Consider the following 13,875-nt stretch of genomic DNA (forward strand, 5'->3'; position numbering starts at 1 on the left):
GAAACAGGATGTTCTGGTGGGTTCTTATTAGGCCTGAGTCAGCCATTCCTCTCCCCGCAGACCTGGTCACAGACTTGGACTTCTCTCCCTTTGATGACTTCCTCCTGGCCACAGGCTCAGCTGATAGGACGGTGAGTGGAGCCACTGGAAGAGCTGCTTGATTTCTCACTCACTCCTAGTTGGGGCCTTCTGAGCCCCCTGAGCCTTTGGGGCCCTGCTTCCTTCCAGTCCAGTCCCGCCACTACCCCTTCAGCTCCTCCACAGACTGCACCAGCTCCCAGGTACTCCTGTGCACGTGACAGAGCCCTGCCTGTGATCTGCTGTCCTGCTGCTCGACTGCCTAAGGACAGCAGGGCTGGATTGGCATGGGAGGCCTGGAGGAGAGGGATCGGAGCCCAGGCTCACTCGCTCCCGTAATCTATCCTTTAACCACACCTGTGATGCTGACCCGGTCCTGCTCCTTTCTCCCAGCATACATGGACCCACAGTCTCGTGCCCAAACATGACCCCTGGGACAGCTGCAGGCAAGGCAGGCTGGAGGCAGTGAGGTCCCTCCCTGTCCTGGGCTCACAGACATGCTCTTCTTTCCCACAGATAAAAATATGGCGACTGCCAGCCCCCGGCCAGGCGCTGCCTTCGGGGCCTGGGCTGGTGCTGGGCCCTGAAGACACCAAGGTGGAGGTGCTGCAGTTCCACCCCACCGTGGACGGCATCCTAGTGAGCACAGCAGGCACGGCTGTGAAGGTCTGGGATGTGGCCCAGCAGCAGCCCCTGACAGGTGCGGACTGCACGAGCCTCGTCGCTTTCCGGGCAGCCCTCTGGAGAGGCCTCTGTTTCTTTAGGTGTTTGATATCATAAGTTGTAAAGTATCAAAAACTCATGTGGACTCAGTATAAAATCAAGTCTTAGTTATAAACACCCCACCCTCTCCATTTTTTGTAGCATCTGTTTTCATCTGACTTAACTGTTTTCCTGCTTTTCCTCCATATGTCTGAATAGTTATTTTTCATCATACTGTTGTTTCTTAAATTGTTGAGTTGTTTCAGTTTTGGAAACAAGCTATTGACTACCTGGGAGATGAGGGTTTGCTCTCTTCTAGCCCCATCCCATCCCCACCTCACCATGCTTCGCCCATTTTCCCAGTATAGATTGTCTTAGTTCAGTGGTCGGCAAACTCATTAGTCAACAAAGCCAAATATCAATAGTACAATGAATGAAATTTCTTTTGAGAGCCAACTTTTTTTTTAACTTAAACTATATAGGTAGCGCCCGCACGTGGTATTTTGTGGAAGAGCCACACTCAAGGGGCCAAAGAGCCACATGTGGCTTGCGCGCTGCAGTTTGCCAACCAGGGTCCTAGTTTGTTCGGGCTGCTATAACAAAATCCCATAGACTGGGTTTCTTATAAATGATAGGAATGTATTTCTCATGTGCTGGAGGCTGGAAGTCTGAGATCAAGGTGCTAGCTGATTTGGTGCTGGTGAGAACCTGCTTCCTGATTCATGGCCAGTCATCTTCACCCTGTGTTCTCACATGCTGGAAGAGCAGGCAGCTCTCTGGGTCTCTCTTTTTTTTTTTGTATTTTTCTGAAGTTGGAAACAGGGAGGCAGTCAGACAGACTCCCGCATGTGCCCGACTGGGGTCCACCCAGCATGCTCTGCCCATCTGGGGCGTTGCTCTGTTGCAACCAGAGCCATTCTAGTGCCTGAGGTAGAGGCCATGGAGCCATCCTTAGCGCCCAGGCCAACTTTGCTCCAATGGGGCCGGCTGGACTGAGGCTGGGCGGCTTTTATGCGGTAGAAGAGTACTAGAGTACCAAGGATGGACACTCTTGAGCCCCTCCCCGCCCTCAGCCGCCTTCCCTGGCTGCGGGAGGGGAAGAGGGAGACAAAGAGGAAGGAGAGGGAGGGGTGGAGAAGCAGATGGGCGCTTCTCCTGTGTGCCCTGGCCGGGAATCGAACCCAGGACTCCTGCACGCCAGGCTGACGCTCTACCACTGAGCCAACCAGCCAGGGCCTCTCTGGGTCTCTTATAAGGGCACTAATCCCATTCATAGGTGCTTTCCCCACATGAGCTAATTACTTCCCAAAGCCTCCACCTCTAGATTCCAACACAGTGGGCATAAGGTTTCACCATGTGGAATTTGGGGGAGCACAGATATCCAGAACATGCATAGAGGATGACAACTTTGGGCCAGACTTCTCAGTATTTGGCTGGTTATGACTGCCGTGTGAAACACAGCTGAGCCGAGGTTTTCTGGGGTAGTGTCGCTGAGTCTGTTCTGCAGATTCTCCCTGACGTGCTCGTCTCCTTTTTAGGGTAAAGACACAAGGGTCAGAGAGTTGAAGGACAGACTTCACCCCAGGGCTATGCAATATCCTGGGTGGGCCAAACTTACTGCGGTGATGTTCCCACCTCTGGGGCTGGAGCCAAGGGCTATTAGTAGCACAACTAGGTGTCTCAGGGATCCCCTCCTAACAGCATAAGCCAGTTCCTACCGTGAAGGCATCTTGTACCATAAGGAGTGGGAAGTATAAGGTACAGTGCCCCTTACTCCTAGCACAAAGAGACAAGCCTGACCCTTGAAGCAGAGGTGGTCACCAGGCAGATGTCATTAGGGAGTCACCCCAGCTGTAATTGTCATCTCAGGCTCTTACCATGTGCTCAGCACTGTGCTGAGGGCTTCATGACTCCTCGACACAGCACAGCAGTTCCATGGGGGTGAGGAGCAGGGAGCCTTGGAAGGTATGAGAGTAGGAGCCCGGCCTGAGAATGGTGGGCCTGAGGAAGCCTCTTGTTATAGGGTTATAGGACAGCGAATCTAGAAAAGCTGCTGCCCTTGCTCTTCCCACTGGAGACGAGACCCTCGCAGCTGCTGCTTCTGCCCTGGGGACTTAGCCCAGCTGGCCCCACCTACTTCCCTGTGTTCTCATTGCCCAGGGCAGGGTGTGGGGACCCTGGTGCTCCTCTTGACCTTGGCTGCTTCTCTGCAGAGCTGGTAGCCCACGGGGACGTGGTACAGGGTGCTGTTTGGAGCCGGGACGGAGCCCTGGTGAGCACCACATGCAAGGTAAGCAGGCGGTGGTGAGGCTCATGTAAGTGCCCGTGGGGTCCTGAGTGCCCTGCTCTTCTCGGGGCCGGGCTGGACTGAGGCTGGGCGGCTTTTATGCAGTAGTAGAGTACTAGAGTACCAAGGATGGACACTCTTGAGCCCCTCCCCGCCCTCAGTTGCCTTCCCACCTTCTGGCTCACATCTACATATGCAAAGCCCCTTGATACCAGGGCCTGGGGTCCCTATCAGATGAGGGCCCAAGGAAAGCCCCCCATGCTGGGCCCTGGTCTGTGCCATTTGGCTCCCATCACCAAGTTTGGGCAGCCTCACTACCCTGCCTTGCCGCTTTGTCCAAACTGTGCGGAGGGTCCAGACTCAGGGCATTGTGCCAATTTCCGCACCCAGTCAGCAGACCTCGTGGTCCTCACTGACGCCAGGGCCCATGCTCACCCAATCCTGTGGGTGGGGGAGGCCAGTGTGGGTCAAGGGGTCATACAGATGGACAGTAATCGTGACCTGTGGAACAGGATCTGAGTGAGAGACATGAAGTGCCTTGAGCTGGTCAGAGGAGCCGGGCTGGGCCTCAGGCAGTGGCCTCTGGTAGGGACTCTGAAGGAAGGGTTCATGTCATGAGGCAGAGAGAGGTGCTGGGAGCTGCAGCTTTGGGTGCAGAGGCCGGGCAGGGCTGGGTACAGAAATCAGAGTCAAGTGCACAAGCGTTGTGCTTGTTTCTATAGAAGTACTAGAGTGTTTAAAGCCAGAAGAGGGGCAGGCTGTGGTATGAGTTGAGCAGATTTGCATTTTGAAAGCCCCACAGCTGCCTTGTGGACAGAGTGTTGCAAGGCGCCCAAATCTGAAAGTGAAGGTGGGACAGCTTCTGAGGAGAAGTCCTCAGCCGGGGTGGTGCAGAGGAGTGGACTTGGGGATGAGAGCTGCAGGCTGGTGGTGGGCTGGATGAGAGGAGTGAGGGGTTGGGAGGCTGACTCCTGGGTTATATAGGCTGGAGGAGAAGCCTGCCTCTGGGATGGGATGCTCCCAGGGATAGCTGTAGGCCTGTTCGGTTGGAGGTACCTGAGACATGAAGTGGAAGTATTTGAATCCACGGACAGGGGCTCTGGGCAGCTTGCTGAGCTCAAGGTGGAAGCGTGGGCATTGTCTGTTTCTGTGGTACCTGCAGAATGACTGGAGTGCTCCTAAGTGGAAGAGAAGGAAATGAGAATAAGGTGGCAGAGTGAACGGGGAGGGAGGATCAGAACCTGCAAGGGAAACAGAAGGAGCTGCCTGGTGGGAGGAAGGAAGCCAAGCCAGGGATGCCACCTGAGAGGTGGCAGGGAATCCTGGGGAGAGTCTGCCCAGCTGCGGGATGTGAGCAGCCTTCAGGACCTTTTGGGTTATATTGTGGCCTGAGCCACTTGTGAAAAGTAGTGGAAGGTAAGGAAAGAGGCTGCAGGGGCCCTTCTGGGAAATGCAGGGGCTGGGAGAGGGAATGGGGGACAGGAGCTGGTCCAGAAGGGATGTGGGGTGAGGACTCCTCTGCAGGAGAAAATGTACCATCTGCATACTTGGTGGGATCCTATTTCCTACCATTTTTGTGTGAGACAGACAGAGAGAAGGACAGATAAGGACAGACAGACAGGAAGGGAAAGAGATAAGAAGCATCAGTTCTTTGTTGCAGCTCCTTAGTTGTTTATTGATTGCTTTCTCATATGTGCCTTAACCAGGACTACAGCAGAGCGAGTGACCCCTTGCTCAAGCCAGTGACCTTGGGCTCAAGCCAGCAGCCTTGGGCTTCAATCCAGCAACCTTTGGGCTCAAGTCTATGATCCCACACTCAAACTGGATGAGCCTGCGCTCAGGCTGATGAGCCCTTGCTCAAGCCAGATTAGCCTGCGCTCAAGCTGGTGACCCCAGGGTTTTGAATCTGGGTCCTCCATATCCCAGTCCAATGCTCTATCCACTGTGCCACCGCCTGGTCAGGCCCAACTCTTATTTTTTTCTGCCTTGGAATCCCCATTTTCTAGTGTTTTTTAAATTTTTGAAAAAAAATTTACTGAATTGGGTGGTATTGATTAATAAAATTATATAAGTTCCAGGTGTACAGTTCTAGATCATCTTTATATTGTATTGTGTGTTCACTTACGTCCCCTTCCATCCTCATTTATCCCCCTTTACCCTCTTGGACCTCCCACCACCCCCTTTCCCTCTGATAATAACCAAACTGTTGTCTGTGTCGATGAGTTTTGTTTTGTTTCAGGGTATTTTTTGTTTGTTTACTTGTTTTTGCTTAATCAACCTTTACCTTTCTTACCCAGCCCCTCAACCCCCACCCCTCTGACACCTATTGGTCTGTTCTCTGTATCTATGAGTCTCTTCTGTTTGTTACTTTATTTTGTTCATTAGATTTCACATATAAGTGAAGTCATATGGTACTTGTTTTTCTCTGACAGGCTTATTTTATTTACCCACTTCCTAGTCTTTAACTTTTTTTCCCCCATTTGGTTCATTAAACAGTAAGTTCCAGACATTGGCCTAAGCTTTGGGAATAGAGAGGTAAGTAAGACTAGCCAGCTGGCCCCCAAGAAGCTGCTGCTTGAGGCCAAGGTGGTCACATGGCTATTGCTCAGGCTAAAGGCTGGTGAGCATGACTTCCAAGGGACAGTGAGGTCAGGGCCGCTCACTGGGGAGGGGAAGGGAGAGAGGGAGGAAGCTGAAAGGTGCTTCCCATCAAAGCCTCCCTCCTCTCAGCTCCATCTCTCCACTGCTGGGGAGATCTCGCTGGTGCCTAGCCTGACTCCCATCCTGCCTTGGAGCAGCTCTTCTTTCACGGTCCAGTGATTCCCCTGCAAGGCCTGGGCCCAATCGCATTCAAGTCCCTTCCTGCTGTTCTTCCATCTCCTCCAGGCGGCCACTAGGGGGTGCGCCAGCTTCGTGGATAGCCGGCCTCCTGCTGAGCTTCCTACTGGTACCCCTGTGAGCCTGGCAGGGACATGTGGTCCCTCATAGCCTATGCCACTTCTTCTGTCCAGGCCCTGTAAACCCCCATCAGTGCCAGACCAGCCTCCAGTGCCCAATCTGAACCCTGGTTAGATGGCCCAGCTGACTTTAGGGACTGCTTACGTACCGAGACTGTTCATACCCTCGAGAAGCTCCGCCAGCATTCTCATCCTGCCAAGGGCTCTGGGTTGCCCACATCACAGAGCACCTGAGTGGTAGAGTTGTGTTTGAATCCAGGCAGCTGGCTCTCCAGTGGTGGCTCTGCCACTCCGATATGCGTTGCCCTTGCTGCCAGGAGTGGGTCTCTCTCTCTTGTCCTGCATCTCTGTTTCTCCCTGTCTTCTATCCCTGTCTCTCCCTATCCTCTGTCTCTAGCTGCCCTGTCTTTCCCTTGTTCTGTCTGCAGTTGTCCTTTCTGTCTTCTGTCTGTCTCTCTGTCCGTCCCCCGCCCCCACTTTATATTTCTCTTTGTGTCTTGTCTCTCTGCCTCTCTCTATCTTCTTTCTCTTTCTCTCTGTCTCTGTCACTGTTTTTTCTGCATTTCTCTGTCCCTTGCTGTCCTCCTTGGCTGTCTGATCTCTGTCTCTAAATGGCATTCTGAACCCGAGGCTGCGGAGTGGTGGAGTGCTTCAGAGCTAATCCCTAGACTGTGCCTGGTGTCCGCCTGACACCTAGCAAGTGCTCACTAAATTGTAGCAGGGAAGACTTTGCCAGGAGGGACCCAAGAAGCCTCAGATCCTGCTGAGGTGTGTCAGGAAAGCCTGGGACAGGTCTTCCAGGGAGATGTGGCTGTCAAGGCCATCTCTGGGCTGGTCCCTTCCCTTGTCCAGCTCTGCTCCTCCACTGCCACTGTTCCTGCCACCTGCTTTCCTTGCATGGCCATCTCTTCCTCTCCACTTCACATGCCAGCAAGCTCATGTCTCCGCATCTTTGCTCATGCTTTTCTACCTCCTCAAATACCTTTCCCTTCCCAGCGCAAGTTGTGTTTGTTCTTTAAGGTTCAGCTTAGGTCCACGTTCCTCTCCGAAGTTTCCCGAGACTACCTGAAGTGTTTCACAGGCCAGCACTCAGTGAGGACTGTTTGCTTTCCCTCCATCCCAGGCACCCAGGTGGGGGACCCCGCAGAACCTTGAGCAGATAGTACTGAGAGTTCCCATATCCCTTCTCCCCCCTTCCCATGTGGCTCAGGTGTGCATTTGTTACAATTAAACCAAAATTGCTACGTTATTACTAAGGAAAGCCCATAGGGTTCATTCCTGGTGTACATTCCGTGGGTTTTGACAAGTGCATACTGCCGTGTATTTATCACTGCAGCATCATACAGCATATAGTTTTACCACCCTCAAAGTGCCCTGTGCTTCACCTGGTCGTCCCTTCCTTCCTCCCTGTCCCCAAACCACTGGCAGCCACTGGTCTTTTGTTCTCTCTGTAAGATTTGCCTTTTCCCAGATGCCATATAGTCAGTCATACAATGGTCAGTCAACCTTTCCAAATTAGCTTCTTTCACTTAGTAATATGCATTTTTGGTTCTTCCATGTCTATTGTGGACTGATAGCTGTTTTTTTCATTGTGATAAAAATGCGTCATAAAACTTACCAACTTAAGCATACTTAAGTATACAGTTCAGTAATGTTGAGTATATTTACATTTTTGTGAAACGGGTCTCCAGAACTTTTTCCTCTGTAGAACTGCAGCTCTACACCCATTAAACAACTTCCTTTGCCCCTCCCCCAGCCCTGGCAACCACCTTTCTCCTTTCTGTCTATGAATTTGCTTTAGCTCCTGCGTGTGAGTGGAATCTTATAGTATTTATCCCATTGTGACTGGCTTATTTCATCTAGCATAATGTCCTCAAGTTTCATCCATGTAGTATGTGACAGGATTTCCTTTCTTTTTGAGACTGAATAATATTCCATTGTATGTATATACCAACCACACTTTGCTTATCCATCCATCCGATGGACACTTGGGCTGCTTTTACATTTTAGCTACTGTGAATAATGCTGCTTTGAATATGGGTGTGCGAATATCTCTTTGTGACCTTGTTTTCAATTTTTTTAAATTCATTTTTTGTGAGAGAGAGGCAGGCAGAAAAGGAGAGAGATTAGAAGCATCCACTCATAGTTGTATCACTTTAGTTGTTTGTTGATTGTTTCTCATACCTACCTTGACCAGGGGGCTGAAGCTGAGCCAGGACCCATTGCTCAAGCCAGCAACCCTGGGCTTCAAGCCAGTGACCTTTGGACTCAAGCCAGCGACTATGGGATCATGTCTGTGATCCCACGTTCAAGCTGGCAACCCCATGTTCAAGCTGGTGAGCCGGCACCCAATCTTTGCTCAAGCTGATTACTTCAGGGTTGCGGACCTGGGTCTCAGCATCCCAGTTCGATGCTCTATCCACTGTGCCACCACTGGTCAGGCATGTTTTCAGTTCTTTTGGTACATACTACAAAGTGGAATTGCTGGATTGTATGGTAATTCTATTTTTAATTGTTTGAGGAATGTCCACGCTTTTCCTAAGTGGCTTTACTATTTTACATCCTATCAACAGTACACAAGGCTTCCCATTTATCCACATTCCCACCAACACTGGTTATTTTCTGGGTTTAATTTTTTTTACTTATGGATTTTTAGAGAGAGAAAGGGAGAGAGACAGAGAGAGAGTAACATTGATTTGTTCCATTCATTCATGCTGTCATTGGTGGACTCTTTTTTTTTTTTTTTTAATTTTTAAACATTTTTATTTATTTATTTATTTCTGAAGTTGGAAACGGGGAGGCAGTCAGACCTCTGCATGCGCCCAACCAGGATCCACCCGGCACGCCCACCAGGGGGTGATGCTCTGCCCATCTGGGGCGTCGCTCTGTTGCAACCAGAGCCATTCTAGTGCCTGAGGCAGAAGCCACAGAGCCATCCTCAGTGCCCGGGCCAACTTTGCTCCAATGGAGCCTTGGCTGCAGGAGGAGAAGAGAGAGACAGAGAGGAAGGAGAGGGGAAGGGGTGGAGAAGCAGATGGGCGTTTCTCCTGTGTGCCCTGGCTGGGAATCGAACCCGGGACTCCTGCACACCAGGCCGACGCTCTACCACTGAGCCAACTGGCCAGGGCCTTCTGTTTTTTGTTTTTTTTTAAATGAATTATTTATTTATTTATTCATTTTTAGAGAGGAGAGAGAGACAGAGAGGAGAGACAGAGAGAGAGAGAGAAGGGGGAGGAGGTGGAAGCATCAACTCCCATATGTGCCTTGACTAGGCAAGCCCAGGGTTTTGAACCGGTGACCTCAGCATTTCCAGGTCGACGCTTTATCCACTGCGCCACCACAGGTCCATTGTTGGACTCTTGTATGTGCCCTGACCGGGAATGGAACATGCAACTTCGGCATGTTGGGACAATACTGACCAGCTGAGCCATCTGGCCAGGGTTATTTCTGTTTTGTTTTTAATTGATTGGTCTTAGAGAGGAAGGAGGAGTGGAGAGAGAGAGAGAGAAGGAGAGAGAGGGAGGGTGAGAGAGAGAAGCATTCATTTGTTCAGTTTAGTTGTGCATACATTGGTTGCTTCCCATGTGTGCCCTGATTGGGGATCAGACCTGATGTTTCAGGACAACGCTCTAACCAACTGAGATAAATGGTCAGGGTGCATTTTCTGAGTGTTTTTGTTTGTTTGTTTGTTTGTTTTTGTATTTTTCTGAAGTTGGAAATGGGGAGACAGTCAGACTCCCACATGCGCCCGACCAGGATCCACCCGGCATGCCCACCAGGGGGCGATGCTCTGCTGCAACCAGAGCCATTCTAGCACCTGAAGCAGAGGCCACAGAGCCATCCTCAGCGCCCGGGCCAACTTTGCTCCAGTGGAGCCTTGGCTGCAGGAGGGGAAGAGAGAGACAGAGAGGAAGGAGAAGAGGAGAGGTGGAGAAGCAGATGGGCGCTTCTCCTGTGTGCCCTGGCTGGGAATCAAACCCGGGACTCCTGCATGCCAGGCCGACGCTCTACCACTGAGCCAACCAGCCAGGGCATTTCTAGGTTTTTGATAGTAGTCATCTAACGGGTATGAGGTAATAGCTCATTACGGTTTTGTTTTGTTTTTTTTATTATGGTTTTAATATGCATTTCTATGAAAATAATGATGTTGAATATCTTTCCATATGCTTCTTGGCCATTTTCTTTGGAGAAATGTCTGTTCAAATCTTTTGCTTATTTTTTAATCTGGTCATTTGATAATGTTTCTGGAGGTTAACCTTTTATCAGATGTATGATTTGCAAATGATTTCTTTCATTGCATAGGTTGTCTTTCTACTCTGTTGTGTTCTTTGATTAACAAAAGTTAAGCTTGATGTGGTTAGTCCCATTCATTTTTGGTTTTTGTTTTTCTTGTTTTATTTTGTTTGCTTTTGTTCTCTATGCTTTGGTGTTATATCCAAAAACTGTTACTAAATCTGATATCATGAAGCTTTTTCCTTATGTTTTCTTCTAGGAGTTTTATGGTTTGGGGTCTCAGCTGGTTTTTTTTATCACTGAATAATAAATATTCCATTGTGTGAATGTACCATAGTGTATTTGTTCATTCACCTATTGGGGGACATCTCGGTTGCTTCCAATTTTTTTTGCAGTTATGATTAAATTGCTATAAGCATTTGTGCGGACTTAAGTTGTTTTTGTTTTTTTTTAATTTTTTTGAGGTTAGAAACGGGGAGGCAGTCAGACAGACTCCCGCATGCGCCCGACCAGGATCCACCTGGCATGCCAACCAGGGGGCAATGCTCTGCCCATCTGGAGCATTGCTCTGCCGCCATCAGAGCCATTCTAGCGCCTGAGGCAGAGGCCACAGAGCCATCCTCAGCACCTGGGCCAACTTTGCTCCAGTGGAGCCTTGGCTGCGGGAGGGGAAGAGAGAGACAGAGAGGAAGGAGAGGGGAAGGGGTGGAGAAGCAGATGGGCGCTTCTCCTGTGTGCCCTGGCCGGGAATCGAACCCGGGACTCCTGCACGCCAGGCCGACGCTCTACCACTGAGCCAACCTGCCAGGGCCCGGACTTAAGTTTTAACTCATCTGCCTAAATACTTTTAAGAGCACAATTGCTGGATCATATGGTAAAAATTTTTGTTTGCTTTGTAAGAAACCGCCAAACTGTCTTCCTAAGTGGCTGTACCATTTTATATTTCCATCAGCAGTGAAAGAATTCCTGTTGCTCCACATCCTCACTAGCATTTCGTGTCTTCATTTGTTTGGATTTTAGCCATTCTGGCAGGTGTGTAGTGGTAGCTTATTGTTGTTTTAATTTACAGTTTTCTAATGAGATGTAGTATTAAGCATTTTTTCATATATTTATTTTCCATCTGTGTATCTTTTCTGGTGAGGTGTTTGAGTTCTTGCCCCCCTTTTTTTTCTTGAAACTTTGCTCTTTTTTAACTGGTTGTTTGTTTTTTTATTTTTGAGTTTTAAGTGTTCTTTGAATATTTTGGATGCAAGCCCTTTCTCAGATATGTGCTTTGCAAATATTTTCTCCTAGTTGGTGGCTTGTCTTTTCATTTTCTTAGTACTTTTTGTAGAGCAGAAGTTTGTCATTTTAATCAAGTCCAGCTTATTTATTTTTCTTTCATAGATCATGCTTTTGGTGTTGTATCTAAATAGTCATTGCCACCTGGGCCAGATAGTTTGGTTGGTTGGGCATTGTCCTTAAACACAGAGGTTGCTGGTTCGAACAGCTCAGTGTTCCTGTCTCTCTCTCTCTCTCTCTCTCTCTTTCTCTTTCTCTCCCTGCCTCTCAAGAACAAACAACCAAACAAACAAATAAAAACTTTTAAAAGTTAGTCATTACCAAATGCAAGGTCACCTAGATTTCCTCCAGTGTTATCTTCTAGAGGTTTTATAGGTTTGTCTTTTACATTTAGGTCTGTGATCCATTTTTAGTGTTTATTTCTATTGATTTTAGAGAGGAAGGGAGGGAGAGAGGGAGAGAGGGGAGGAGAGAGAGAGATAGGAACATCGATCTGTTCTGTACATGCCGTGACTGGGGATTGACCAAGCAACGTCTGCTTCAGGACGATGCCCTTACCAACTGAGCCATCTGGCCAGGGCTCTTCTTTAATATCAAATTGACTACTCTGAGTCTTTTGCTTGTTCATATAAACTTTAGAATCAGTTTGTCACTATCTATGTAATAATTTGCTGGAATTTTCATTGGGAATACATCGAATCCATAGGTCAGGTTGGGAAAAACTGACATTTTGATAATATTGAGTCATCCTTTCCGTGAACATGGGCTATCTTTCTCTCTGTTTATTTCATTCTTTCATTTCTTTCATGAGAGTTTTATATTATTCCTCATATAGATTCTGTACATATTTTGTTAGATTAATAACTAACAAATAGTATTTCAGAATTTTTGGTGCTAATATAAATGGTATAGTGTTTTTAATTTCAAATTCCAGTTCATTGTGGGTTCATTGTTTTCCAAAATATGAAAATATGAATCCATGCTGATTGAAACAAAGTGGAACTATTTAAGATGTAAAAAGGAAGAGCTAATCAACCTCCATTTCCCCCAGATTTGGTACCCAACTTTTTTATTTATTTTATTTTATTTTTTACAGAGACAGAGAGAGAGAGTCAGAGTGAGGGATAGACAGGGACAGACAGACAGGAGTGGAGAGATGAGAAGCATCAATCATTAGTTTTTCGTTGCGACACCTTAGTTGTTCATTGATTGCTTTCTCATATGTGCCTTGACCATGGGCCTTCAGTGGACCGAGTAACCCCTTGCTTGAGCCAGCGACCTTGGGTCCAAGCTGGTGAATTTTTGCTCAAACCAGATGAGCCCACGCTCAAGCTGGTGACCTCGGGGTCTCGAACCTGGGTCTTCTGCATCCCAGTCCGACGCTCTATCCATTGCGCCACCGCCTGGTCAGGCGTACCCAACTTTTAACACATGGCTTGTGCTGGTCAACACCTTTCTCCTTGCTCAGCAAACTTGCAAAACCTACAAAACTATGATTAGACAAATAGGGATTTTTCATTTTTACCACAGTAGGATTATACCATGCCATATTATTCTCTGTCTTTCTTTTAGCACTTAAAGAATTTATCGTGGCTGCCTGACCTGTGGTGGCGTAGTGGATAGAATATCAACTTGGAAGGCTGAGGTCCCGTGTTTGAAACCCCTAGGTCACTGGCTTGAGTATGGGTTGCCAGCTTGGGCGTGAGGTCACTTGGATTGAGGGCAGGATCATCAACATGATCCCAAAGTCACTGGCTTGAAGCCCAAGGTCACTGAGTTGAGCAAGGGGTCACTGGCGCAACTTGATCAAGGCATGTATGAGAAACGATCAGTGAACAACTAAAGTAAAGTAACTACAAGTTGATGCTTCTCATCTGTCTCTTCCCTTCCTCCTTTTCTTTCTTTTTCTCTCTCTCAAATCAATAAAAATTAAAAATAAAAGGAACTGATCATGACCTAGCCTATAAATAGTGGATGTAGTTTCTGTCCCCTCTCTCTCAATGCTTTATATACATATGTTTGTGTGTACACACATACAGTGGTACCTTGAGATACGAATTTAATTCATTCTGTAACAGAGCTCGAAAGTCAGTCAAATCGTATATCAAACTGCTGATACTGGACCTGTGCGCCAATGTGCCAACTAGTGGCAGCTTCCTGAATCATGACTCGTATCTCAGTTTCGCTTGGATTTCGAACAAAAATACGGACCGAGTCGCAGCTTGTATCTTACAAATTCATATGTTGGTCTGTTCGTATCTCAAGGTACCACTGTACATACACACAGATTATTCCACATATATAAAGTTTTTAGACAGGTGTAGGCATTTTATCTTT

General features: G+C 48.2%; 1 protein-coding gene across 4 annotated transcripts in view; it reads left to right on the top strand.

The window, feature by feature from the left end:
• The window catches only part of LOC136334611 (mitochondrial import inner membrane translocase subunit TIM16), an 83,425-nt gene that overhangs the window by 11,133 nt on the left and 58,417 nt on the right, over nt 1–13,875 (top strand). For all 4 annotated transcript variants that reach the window (XM_066275062.1, XM_066275061.1, XM_066275059.1 and 1 more), the window contains exons 4-6: nt 61–131; nt 595–778; nt 2,994–3,070. In XM_066275062.1, coding sequence (XP_066131159.1) covers nt 61–131; nt 595–778; nt 2,994–3,070 — 332 coding nt within the window. The remainder of the gene's footprint in view (nt 1–60; nt 132–594; nt 779–2,993; nt 3,071–13,875) is intronic.

This window comes from Saccopteryx bilineata, chromosome 4 (assembly GCF_036850765.1).
Source record: "Saccopteryx bilineata isolate mSacBil1 chromosome 4, mSacBil1_pri_phased_curated, whole genome shotgun sequence".
Classification (NCBI taxonomy): Eukaryota; Metazoa; Chordata; class Mammalia; order Chiroptera; family Emballonuridae; genus Saccopteryx; species Saccopteryx bilineata.